Source organism: Siphateles boraxobius, unplaced genomic scaffold (genome assembly GCF_051911475.1).
Source record: "Siphateles boraxobius isolate OS27281-9 unplaced genomic scaffold, OSU_SipBor_1 66, whole genome shotgun sequence".
Taxonomy (NCBI): domain Eukaryota; kingdom Metazoa; phylum Chordata; class Actinopteri; order Cypriniformes; family Leuciscidae; genus Siphateles; species Siphateles boraxobius.
This window is the reverse complement of record NW_027509193.1, coordinates 6,944,704-6,957,687: the sequence shown is the minus strand read 5'-3', so window position 1 is coordinate 6,957,687 and position 12,984 is coordinate 6,944,704. Positions and strand designations below refer to the sequence as shown.

The 12,984-nt window shown below is 41.2% G+C and overlaps 1 protein-coding gene across 1 annotated transcript in view; it reads left to right on the top strand.

The window, feature by feature from the left end:
* Window positions 1-7,581, top strand: part of grin2ca (glutamate receptor, ionotropic, N-methyl D-aspartate 2Ca) — a 91,675-nt gene extending 84,094 nt beyond the window's left edge. Inside the window, exons 10-14 of the mRNA XM_077211880.1 lie at window positions 1,399-1,628; window positions 3,789-3,949; window positions 4,049-4,236; window positions 4,314-4,546; window positions 5,369-7,581. Coding sequence (XP_077067995.1) covers window positions 1,399-1,628; window positions 3,789-3,949; window positions 4,049-4,236; window positions 4,314-4,546; window positions 5,369-6,958 — 2,402 coding nt within the window. The 3' untranslated portion in view covers window positions 6,959-7,581. The remainder of the gene's footprint in view (window positions 1-1,398; window positions 1,629-3,788; window positions 3,950-4,048; window positions 4,237-4,313; window positions 4,547-5,368) is intronic.
* The last annotated feature ends 5,403 nt before the right edge of the window (window positions 7,582-12,984 follow it).

The window sequence follows — 12,984 nt, the reverse complement described above, 5'->3', positions numbered from 1 at the left end:
CGCCGGTTCAAGTCGAACAAGCCTATTGTCATGTTTCTGTGTGTTGTCATGTGATGCCTTGTCATGTGATTCCGTTTGTCATGTGATCCTGCTGTGTGTCTTGTCATTGGCTAATTGTCTGATCATTGTTCACAGGTGTTCCTTGTCTTGTAATTCAGCCCGTCCTCATCCCAATGCGTCATATACGATGCTTTTGCCAAAGCGTACATATCCTACGCACATGGCACCCTTTAGCGTAAATATGAGACGCAGATATATATGGGGCAGAAGGCGCTTCCTAGTGGTCTAAACTTAACCCTACCCCAGACCTAAACCTACCCATACTCTGTGCATGTTATATTTACGCTAAAGGGTGCCATGTGCGTAGTATATGTACGCTTTGGCAAAACCGTCATATATAAAGCATTGGGATGAGAATGCGTTGTGTAATTAGTCTGTGTATTTAAGCCCTCATGTTTGCCCTGTGTCTTGGTCGAGTTTCCTTTCTATGTTCCAGTTTCATGCCTTTGTTTTATGTTTGATCACGTTTTGTTAATAAATTGCATTTGGGTTCTCACTTCAACTTGCCTCCAGTGGATATAATCGTTACAGGCGTGGAGAGTAGGGCAGGTGGTGTTAGCTTTTGACGCGATCTGCCTTTTCCAAACTAATTCTTCTCTTTTTTCCATCATATATCTGCTTGGAGAGGTGTTTATTTTAAACTTGAAGAAAATATTTGAAAATTGTAAATAAAGTGCCTAACAGGTATTTAAAGGTGCTCTAAGTGATGTCACGGATCTTTTAGGCCAAAACTTTTTTTGTCACATACAGTAAACATCTCTTCACTATCCGCTAGCTTCCTGTCCCCTGAACACACTGTAAAAAAACGTGGTCTCTGCAGACATCACAGGCTCCACAAACGTCAACAAAAACAAACTTGGCTAACCCGCACCACGAAACATAACAAACTGTTCCAGCCAATAACCAACTAGAAAGATTTGGGGGGTTAGTGCGCGGATTAGGAGGAGGGAGGGTTTAGCTAGCCTCTTTTTTGTTTGACAACACTTTAAACGTCAACAAGCAGTGACGTCACCCGACATCGCTTAGAGCACCTTTAATAGTGGGAAAAAAGTGTTTATTGGGTAGGTGTAGAGGGCAGGGACAAGTTAATGTCCCAATAATGCATCTTTCATTTATGTTTTTAACGCATATATTAATATACACTGAATAAATATGTTGTTATTGCATACTGTTTTATAATACACTGTTGTGCAAATAGTATCTGCTGCCTAACCCTTTATATAAATAAAAACCAAAAGAAAATATTTCTAAATTTAACCCAACATCAACTATACAATTGATGATGGCATGATCAATGACGGCAAAAACCATGAAGAAGCTTTATATTGTGCATCTCAGATCCAGGTGGGCCAACGTTCACCATCGGGAAGTCAGTCTGGCTGCTGTGGGGGATCGTCTTCAACAACTCAGTGCCCATTGAAAACCCCAAAGGCACCACCAGTAAGATCATGGTGCTGGTGTGGGCCTTCTTTGCCGTGATCTTCCTTGCCAGCTACACGGCCAACCTGGCCGCCTTCATGATCCAGGAGCAGTACATCGACACTGTTTCTGGACTGAGTGACAAGAAGGTAAGAGCTGCCAGCGTCTCCCTTAGCCAAAAGGCCATTCTAGAGCGCGAGTTTTAATTAAGGTCGTCACTCTGTGGAACTATAAGAGGGATTTGGGCTGATAATATGTGTGGATATGTACCCTTTTATGATGAAATACTGTGATTGGAGTACTAAGCACTAATTTGTGTTATTTTAATAAGACATTTATGGACAGTTTTAAACATTAAAGGGATAGTTCACCCAAAAATGAAATGTCATAATTTACTCTGCTGAAGACAAAGGAAGATATTTTGAAGAATGTCATGTTCTGTGAACTGGTTACCGTGTTCAGCGGTACTGATAGCTGGATAAAATAATCAAGGATTGTGTTGAGTTGTAAGGATTTTGAAATGTGTGTAATTGCATGTTAATTAAATTTTTCTTAAGCTACCTGGTTACCTAGTTATCCTAGCTTTATAACTGTGTGGCACTGTTGATTGTGTAGGGATACATCAAGGTGAAGTGATTTACAATGATACTGAAAGCTGTTAGAACTGACAAGCTTCAGATGGAAACTGTTAGAGAGCAATTTTGAAGACAAAGTGAGACTTTAAGCCACAACACTGTCATTAAAGAGCCACACGAGTTGACTACCAGGGATTTGGTCGCTGACAGCGAGATTGTTGAGATTGAGAAAACGCCTGAAGGGCAAAATAGCCTGAGGGCAAGAATATCACATACAGATCAGGCTGTTGCTTTGAAACTGCAAACTTTGATAGCTAAACTTTTTTTATTTATATACTACAATGTTGACTTATTTTAATAATAGTAATAATTAATAATTTATATTACTATATTAAAATCATACTTTTATTAGAATAAGAGACAGGGAGAGAGTGAACATTGCTGATCAAAGTTTATGTGAATAAAAGCCTAAATTCAATCTGTTCATCATAGAAAGCGATTGAGTCTCTTCAGAAAATTTGGACTAAATCGCTAAAATCATATGGATTAGTTTCACAATCTCTTAATAAACTTTTTGAAGCATCAAAGTTGTACAGTAGTTGCGTAGCTGTCAGTGGAGAGTCAGAAATCTCTCAGATTTCATTTAAAATATCTTAATTTGTGTTTCAACGAGTGTTTCTGGATTGGGAAGATGTGAGGGTAATTGATTACTTCTTATTTAAATTTTGAGTGAACTAAACCTTTAATGCACAACAGTTATGTCAAAACAAGTATAGATACATAAATCCCTAGAAGAAATTTAGCTATTTTTTCTTAGTTAGCAGTAAACTTTTGATGTGGTCAGGGCCACAGGACAGATGAAAGACAACACTTATACTGTCTTCTCTCAGACGACAGCAAATACACTTAAAATGACGCATTCACTGGCACTGGAGTCTGTCACATACTCTCAGCCAGAATACAATCACATCCACCTGTTCACATCCAGAGACGTTTCTCCTTCATTCACACTAGCAAGGTTACCTACATTACAGCACAATTATTCATGCCTTGGGATCTGAAGTGTTGTCTTAGTGGCTTTATTACATTTATTTGATATGACATTAACTGCACTTAATGAACACGGCCATAATCACATAAAAACTAAATGGGGAGAAATTTAGCAAGGGAAAAGTAATATTGAATTCCTTGGATGTTTGGCCAGCCAGCAGAGATAATTCCTTGTCTTTGTGAGGAAGATCTGAGGTACAAATGTTAGAATTTAAACAGAGCACAGAATTAATTGACTGAGAAACACTTGGGGGTTGAGACGGAAAAGAGCGTTGATGACCCAGTGGCTTTGGTCAGAGTGTTATCACTGCAGACATTTTTTCCAGCTTTCTTCCTGAGGATTAATTTCAGTCATATTCTCACTTGGATTTAGATTGTATTTAATGTAGCATTTGCAGATACCGAATCGTGAGAATCCTTGGATGAGGGTGAAGACGAAGGCTGAACCGAGAATAAATTCCCATGCAAAAATCCAGCTTAAAGCAAAATCAATCACGCTTTCTAGCAGCATAGCTTTCCCAGCCAAAAGCCATTACTGGCATATCTAGCGTTACTGGAATCTATTGAAATCCACTAATCCTTAACTAAGTAACTCATCCAGGGATGTATTTTTACCACGTGGACTGTACTTTGTTCTTAAAGTTCAATTTAAACATGCTAACTTGTTGAAATTCTAACTTTCAGTTCCAGAGACCGCAAGACCAATATCCTCCATTCCGGTTTGGGACCGTGCCCAATGGCAGCACTGAACGAAACATAAGGAGCAATTATCCCGAAATGCATTCCCACATGGTTAAGTACAACCAAAAAGGTGTGGAGGATGCTCTCAACAGTCTCAAAACTGGGTGTGTATCCTGTAGTTTGTCACCTTAATCTCTGAAACAGATCTGCCCCCAGCATATTATCTTCTCCACTAACGTGCATCATTTCTTTATTGCTAACAGGAAGCTGGATGCCTTCATATATGATGCAGCTGTGCTTAACTACATGGCCGGTAAAGACGAAGGGTGTAAATTGGTGACCATCGGTAGCGGGAAGGTATTTGCTACGACAGGCTACGGCATCGCCCTTCAGAAAGAATCTCGCTGGAAGCGCCCCATAGACCTCGCTCTTCTTCAGTTCCTTGCAGACGGTAACCTCAGAAACTTACATTATCTAGAGGAGCTCTGCTTCAAAAGTCTGACTGAAATGTATCATGTATTATCACAGGTGAGACTCAGAAGCTGCAGACAGTGTGGCTCACTGGTATCTGTCGTAACGAGAAGAAAGAGGTGATGAGCTCTAAGCTGGACATTGACAACATGGCTGGGGTGTTTTACATGCTTCTAGTGGCTATGGGTCTCAGTCTGCTTGTCTTTGCATGGGAACATCTACTGTACTGGAAGCTACGGCATTCTGTCCACAAGTCTGAGCGTTTGGACTTCTTGCTGGCTATTAGCAGGGTAAGTTTTATAAGATCAATTCTTACGAATCTAGTCTACTATATGGTGCATAATGCAAAGCATTTAAATAAAAATTAAAAAAGCAATTTGCAAGAACATGCATGTAGCAAAATATATCAACAAGAAAGAACATAGTTAAAATGAGAATTATACAAAGAAAGGTTAAACGTACCTTAACAGAGACTTTAGAAACATAAACGTGGTGAAATTGATTTTCAGGGGAACTCCAGGCTGTGAATGAGCACCAAAAGTCAAGAAAAAAGCTGCCATAACCCCAAGACCCTCATTTAATTTTAACATAGCTTCCAAAGCCCTTTTTAAGCACATTCATAAGCTTAAACTCGAAGACCTCATTTAAAGGTGGACGATTACAAAATGCATTGGCAGCTACAATACTTTTCTATTGACTAATTACAGCCACTTTCAGAGATAATTATAATACTGATAAACAGAGAATCTTATCAGCCACTAACAGTTCGCTTTGGGTTTTTGGGTAACACTTTGGGTTATTAACCATGTGTAAAATCAGCTAATAGAATTTTGATGTGGTAAAAGTGAGTAGTTTATGACTTTAATTTATATAGGTAATTGCGGAAAAAATATAGAAACTTAATTTTGTCAGACCTTTGCCATTCAATAGGACTGTACTTTACTTTCTCAGTATTTTAAGACAATACACAATGGATAGCTTTTAAGGAGATAGATTTTGTTATGATATTAGGAGGTGAAAACAGTAATAATTCTTTTTGCTATGGCACAAAGAACTGTTTAGGTGAATGCACTCAAATGCCAGGCTCAATTTTCCTTATTTCTTCCCTGAAGGGAATCTACAGCTGCTTTAACGGTGTGGAAGACACGGACCGTAAAGGGAACATGCAGAACCCGGATGTCACCACCAGTTACACTCAGGCCAACATGCTGAAGATGCTTCAAACCGCTAAGGACATTGTCTCATCTGCAAGAGTTGAAAACTCCCTGGACAATGCCACAAAGACCATAGAGAACTGGAGTCGACGTGATCCAGAGTCAGCCAGACCTAGTCTTCCTACCTGCCTCATAGGAACGGACTTCAGCCATAGTCGCCTGCCCTGCATCGCCAGCGTTACTGACAACCACTCACCATACCCTCAAAACGTGGACAGCACCACTCAGCACTTGCTGGAGAAGCCTCATGTGGGAACACGGCCTACCTCACTGCGCTACACTCTTCCCGCACGCACCAGCCACCACCACATCTATGAACGAACGCTACCCATATCTAGCCTCAGTAGTCCCCATATTGCCATGAGAGACCCACCACCTCCTACAGCCCCGAAACCCCACGTGTACATGGACCAGTCCTGCCACCACCCTACCTCTCGCTACGTCTCTTACCGTGACTTTCAGGTACCGGACATCTATGTGGAACACCAAGAACCTTCGGGAAGCCATAAACAATACATGGCAGGTCTGGGTCGCAAAAAGAGGTCTCATAGCTACGTAGCAGCATCTCCAGAAACTCGACGGAGGGACGACTATGATGTTCCCCAGTCCTGTCTGGCTGAGCTTAAAAGCAACCACCTTGTGGAAAACCATTCCCATACTACACCCTGCATAAGAAGCCACTTCCAGAAACCCGGCTCTAGCTGCAACTCCTGCTCCAAATTGTATCTAGAACCAGAGATGGATGACGTTCCTCTTCTGGGGAAAGATAAAATGAACCGTCGCGCCTCTTTTCTCAGGGCTACGTGGGGTGGTGACAGGATCCGGCAGCTGGATGAGAAGCCCTCCACCTCTGCATCTTCTACCAGTTGCATCAACATGCCTGATCTGTTCCCTCGAGTGGTGGTGACCAATCCCAAGCCTTCGAAGATGTATGGCAGCGCTGGTAACAACCTTCGCTACAACATGGCTGTGGAGCCAGCCTATCTAGACCCAGCCCACATGGGCTCCTACCCATATAAGACGCAGAAGCTCAAGTACTCAAAGTCCATCCGCCTTCCTTCGTACCGGGAGGCAATTCTACAGAATACGGCATCCCTGCGGCGCTCCTCTTCCACACTAGTGCACGGACACTACTCAACGTACCTGAACTCTTACACAGACCTGCCGGTGTACTTGAGTCCTCTACCGCAGGGACCCGCTCACTTCCATGAGCATTCCAAAGACACGTGCCACCTGTTTCCATGCGTCAACCATTGCCCGGATAATGCCACCTTGGTGCCCCGGTTAGGCAGCAGACCTGTATTGTACCAGAACACTGCTATTGGAAGTTATGAGGGGGCTGGGCGCTCAAATGAGGAGTCGTTGCACACTGTGCCGTTCTCTTCCGTGCGCAGGGACCGCAGGCAGGTTCTAGTGGCACGGAACGTACACAGTCCCTATGCCCCACGGCCCTGGGGTAGGGTATCTAGTCTGGAGTCAGAGGTTTGAAGACTTTTTAAGAGATCTCCAGAGACTGTTTCCCCCAAACTGTGAGGATAAAATGCTGGGGACTGCTAAACGAAGTCAAGCAAAAAAACTTAAGGTGGTAATCTAAGTGCAATAATACCCTAAGACAGCAGGGATGGGACGGGGGAATGTACAAGTGATTACTGTGGAGACTTCTTTCAATATACTTTAAAAAATAAGAGTAAAAATAATAATGAACTGTTCTTAATCTATAATCTATTGATTGTTATTTAAACTGTTTTTAAATGCCATTACACCAATTACACTCATTCTCTGCAAACAATTGGATGTAGCATGTTTTAAGGCAGCTTTAAAACCAAAAGGGTTTGAATTGAAAATCTGGTTTTTATTTTTGCCAGGGCTTTCAGCCATTTTGAATCTGGAGAACCACTGGTGAATTTTATAACATAGCCACACAAAAATGTCTTCCAAGAATTTTCTAAACCCAGGGGTTTGAGAAAGCCATTCATTGTCAAAATTTGTCACTACACTGATGTAATTAAGATCTGATTTTAAGAATGGTAAAGAATTGATTTACCTTCTGTAGTTCCACAGCTATTTCACTGTGTAATAAACGACGGGATGGCCTGAGGGCCAATTGAAAAGGACTACTGTTTTTGTGTCTTCTGCAAAGGAAAAACCTTTGAAGTAGAAAAAAAACGTAGAGTAGAAACGACTCATCAAACAGCTGCATGTTCAAGTCATTAGACATCTTCTTGCAGAGACAACCTCCCAAAAGGCCCTGTGTTACCAATGTACGGTGCTGTCCTATTAACTGTGAAGTCATGAGGATTTATTTTGGAAATTTGAAAATGATTTCTAGTTGAACAAAGAAACATTAATGCCCCCAGTGCTGAGGTGTGTGGCATGCTTTTACTGATCCTCACAAAGAATTAACCTTTTGAAATAAGAACTACAGTAGCTTTGAAATGTACAACTTTATGAAATCTCATGCATTTCATAATTTAAATAACTGCTAATCCAGTAGCCGGAGAACAATATTATAGACACTTTCACTTAATTGCCTTGCTCACCTAAAGTTCTTGGGAATATAGAGTCTAGAAAACCAGTCTCTACAAAATGTTGCATGCATATAGCCACATAAATGTATGCCAAGATTATATATGACCTAGGAAGAAGAATGTTTCATGAATACAATTTCACTCTTGATTCGCTCTTCATACTGGCAAATACATTACTATTCATACTTGCCAAATGAAAAAACCATTACATCTACAGATTCTGCTGTAAATCAGTGCAGGGAATGCAGGGACTGCATTAAAAAGGCATACACGAACACAGTATTATATTAAACAGCGTTTTTTTATTTGCTGACCTCATGTTTTGAAGCAGCCTGTGGTGAAGTAGATGCATGGTGAGTAGATCAAATGCTGACTCAGCGTGGCAGTTGCATGCTCTCCGAGAACAGTTTAATCCATCTCACCTTCCTATGTCTTTAAGATGTGACGTGGGTTGCTAACATTCATCTTTCCTTTTGAGCCCCGTTGTGGTCTTAGCCCTTCCTGAGGGCCCCAGGAGGACTGGAAGTGGAAAGTTCAGTAAAATAACGTTTGGACGAATGGGCTGATTGACACTGGGGAATAGTATGCTTAATCACGCCAGTTTAGGATGATGCACATTTGGGCAGTGAGCCAATCAGCAGGGACAAGATATCGACCTATAGCATTCACCCACCTTCATTTAGTACCCTTGAGATGGAACAAGATGAAAAAGTGACCACGAGGATCAAGCTCTTGAATGAAATCTTGAACTCCCCTTTCAGCTGTACCAGGGGTTTGGTGGGTTGGTGGAGAGAGAGAAAGCACATGTAACAGTGTCATTCAAAGCTGCTGACAGAAGAAGCTTTTCATTAAGAGAGATTTGGTCTGTGTATGTGTGTGCGATTCATTTTCATTCCCTGATTGTTATCAGAACAACTTTATCCGCCAACTTCCCAATCACAAGATTTATTGTCTCATCTCAAAAAGAGAATGCAGTTAGCATGGAGAAACAATCTGAGGCTTATCCTCTCATCTCCACACTCTGATCTATGACGGTGTTTGTGTGAGCTACAACATGAATAATCGGACATTGGCAGATAGAAGTTAGATGACTTTGAGGCTCATGAATGTACATGAGTGAGAGAGAAATGTATGATGATAACTAGGACGTGATGAATGGATCTATTTCATCAGGTCCTGTGCAGCACCTCAGGGGGAAATGGGTGTGGCAGAATGTTAAGGTTTCTACGATAACTTTTGAGGTAAACAAAAGCAACATAAGTAGGCTACTGAAAGCACTTCACAGCTAAGATTTATCAAAGCTTGATGACAAACCAGTTCTTCGGGCAATCAATTTCCAAGCATATATGAACTATCATTTTTCATAACGGCACTGAGATGAATAATGGTTTCAAGAGGCCTTATTTAAGTGTATCTAATAAGAAAGGCAAGATTGTTGACATGGCAGATCATACAACGTCATTAAAGCTGTGATCAATGAATGCTGAATTATTTTGTGTAGTGAAATAAAGGTAGAGTTTGCAAATGTATGAGTGGAAAGATCGTAAGATCAAATGTAGGACGGTTTCTATGCAAAATTTTATAAATGAGGCCCTCTGTATCGTATTAGTGCAGATAGTAAAGACCTCATCAACAATATGGTTGGCGTCCACCCAGGTTCTAACAGACCCTGGCTGCAAACTGTAAGCACTGCCCTTTTCCGTGTGCATTGGCATGAGCCTCAATTTTGTGGGCAGATGCCATGACATCTTGGGTAGCTCATCAGTGTGCACCATGAGTTAGGTGGCACATGGACAGTAAAGCCAATGTGAGCTGGGCAGCGGCAGATTGTGAACCATGATGGCATCTGATCTTCATCATCCATTATTTTATGGGCGTCCAGATGGATCTGGCTCCCATCAGGAGGTCCCTCTCTGCTGGTCACACAAATGGCCTCTCATGGGTGGTTAGATGAGCTGCTCGGATAATGGATCAAATAACAGCATAACAAGATTCATAATCTTTCAGAAGAAAATCTGAATGATGCTAGGCCTATGTTTTCATGAAATTCATGCTTTAATTATTAATTGTCCATGTTTTTGTTACGACAAGAGTACGTTCGCGTTACTTTTCACAGATGCTGTAGGCTCATTTTTATGTTCTTTTCTGATTAATCTCGTATGTAGGCGAATCGTGCAATTCTGTTAACCCACTAGAAATTCAGAATTGTCATTTTCTTCACTGTTCAGCTTCACCTGACGCAGGACAGTTCTAAAAAGTAGTATCATCCTCGTCTTTTTTAGTTAACCAAAAAAACAAACAAACAAAAACTTTCGTTGCCGAATATTTTTGACGAATAATTTCACACTCCCTCTGTCATTCTGCTATTCTGCGAGTCTGGACTCTGGGAGAAGATCGAAAAAATAATCACAAGTGACATCTACCTTAGCCCTTGAATTCTCTGATTCTGAGCATTGAGAATAGTGAGTTGATTCCAAAGGCGGGATTTGAATCCAGGCGATTGTTTATTTCCTCAATTTCGTAACTACACATCCTACGAGCTAGCAAGGGAATGAACTCTTCGCTAAGCCCTGCCCTCCCTAGTTACTGTTGCTATGCCTGTCAAGCTTTCGCACCTGGCACGTCTATTACAGTGTGTATGCACACTGTAATACAGACACTCAGGGTCAGACATTCCCAATGAGATAATTTAATTTTGGAAACATGTGAAATATCTGAGAGAGCAAAAGGGACTGCAGTATGCATTCGAGGGATATATCCACGACATAATATGCAATCGATAAGAGAATAATTTCATACAAATTGAAGCTAAAGCCTATAGTCACCTCATATGCTGACCATTCAAATGGGAAACACACAAATTGAGGAACAGCTATGTTCGTACACAGCAGGGTAAGTGAAATGTGAAAATAATCTAATAATTATCAATCCATAAATTTTATGGAATAACACGAACACAGGGAGAGCCGCAATCGGATTGGTTAAGTTACTCAGTCAGGGGTTGTTGGCCGTCGATTAAGAAAATGCTGAAATATATTTTAAAGTATGTCAGTGAGCCTCCGTTATCTTTAATCGTCTTATTTTACGTTAAAATATTTGCATTATTTATGAACAAAGAAACATTATTATTTCCAAGCAATAGGTGTTTTTGTTAATCCTGTCGACATAGTTGTGAATGGGGTCTCCCACACTGCTTGATCCACGCACATCATTTCTCCCCTTGGCTTTTAGATTTTCGGGAGGGAAAAAAATTCCACTCCCCCGTCCAGACTTTTAGGATACCGGGTATCAGATTTGCACAATCCATACGCAGATTACGCACAACACTTCGGCATGTTTCCCTCGCTCGAAAGCTTGCCAGACCTCCCGCGCCTAGTTACGGTTGATAAAGCCTGGTTCACACGGGACGATTTTAAAATTGTCGGCCGATTTTCCAAACCTCAGAGACCCCACACACGGCGATAAAAAAATCACGGGTCACAGTTTTGGTCATACCGTGTGTGGTGTGCAGCCACACGGCAAAATCAACACATCACACACGAACCGATTTGACTTCCGAGCATTCCCAGGTCAGACGGAAAATCTTGCAAAATCCCTCGAGATCAAACGTGACTTCAGAGTAAACATTCATGGCGGATGATTGTAGTTTGTTTTTAACAGGAAAAAAAAAACGTTATCAAAAGAAAAGGCGATGGTCAAAGGAGTGGGGACAACGCGAGCATGGACGGCTGTTTTGATTTTGTTTCCCGGTGCTTCCTCTACGCCTCGTCACCTCGCTTTCTGATTGGCTACACGCCACAGTCCACAGGCTGCATGCTCGTTTGTTCCCGGGGGAAACCACACAGGAGGAGAAATCGGGCCAAAATAATCCAACATGTTGGATATCCCCCATTTGAGATCGGAGCGGTCCCGACGTCCTTCCGAGCAGACGAGAGCACTCTTAACACACCACACACGGCAGGAATATCTGATCAGATTATTTTACGATAATCGGAGCATCCTTAAGATTGTCGGAAAGGTAAATCGGGTCTAAAATCGGCCTAATTATCCTGCCGTGTGAAGCAGGCTTTAGACATGATTGGACAGTGGCAAGTTGACCATTATTATGACAGTAGGTGGCGACAAATGAGCATCTTTTTGAGTATTACTTTCAGTCTGACAAATTCATTCAAAATCTTAGAAACAAAATACAAAACATCATTATTTAAAATACTAAAATGAAATAATAAGATTTTAAAGGACAACAGCAAACAATATCTTGACATTCAGGCTATCAATCATATCATAATAGTGTAAGATACTTTAAATTGCACTGTTCGTTATAAGATTAATTCACTGGAAATTACTCTAGGAAATAACTTAAAATTGAATTAAAAAATCTGGAAATTGAATCAAAACAGCACTTTTATGGCTCTGTCCCTCTTTTTCAACAAAGGCATTATAACAGTGTTGAAGTTATACCAGAGTGAGTCATAACATCCATTGATTAGATTTATATTTCTTTGGGGACAGTGCTTTGCTTATGTGTCTGGCCAAAGTGGCATCTCTGCGCTCCATTGAAGTGGCACGCTGTCACTTACCAACAGTTCCATCAATTAACCCATGTAGCATTTGAAGCACTCATTCTGATGTATTGAATTTGAGAGGCGCCCTAGTGATCTTCTGTCATCTTATCACATGTTAATTTCATGATACCGGTACTTCTATATGCCAATAGCTACACGCGCACACACAATAATTGATATTCTTCATACAGAGAGCTGCTATGAAGCAGCATTCTCTGCACATCCTCGCCCTGAATAAATTACCTCACACTCCATAAATTTTCCCAGATGTTAAGAGTCACCTTGAGAATAGCTCTCCGAATCCTATCAGTAGAGGAGAGAGAAATGGCTTGAGGCTTGACAGAAAAAGAGGACAAGTCCAGCAGACAACACAAAGAAAGAAAACAAAGATTAGAACTGTATGTTAATGAAAAAGCTTGTG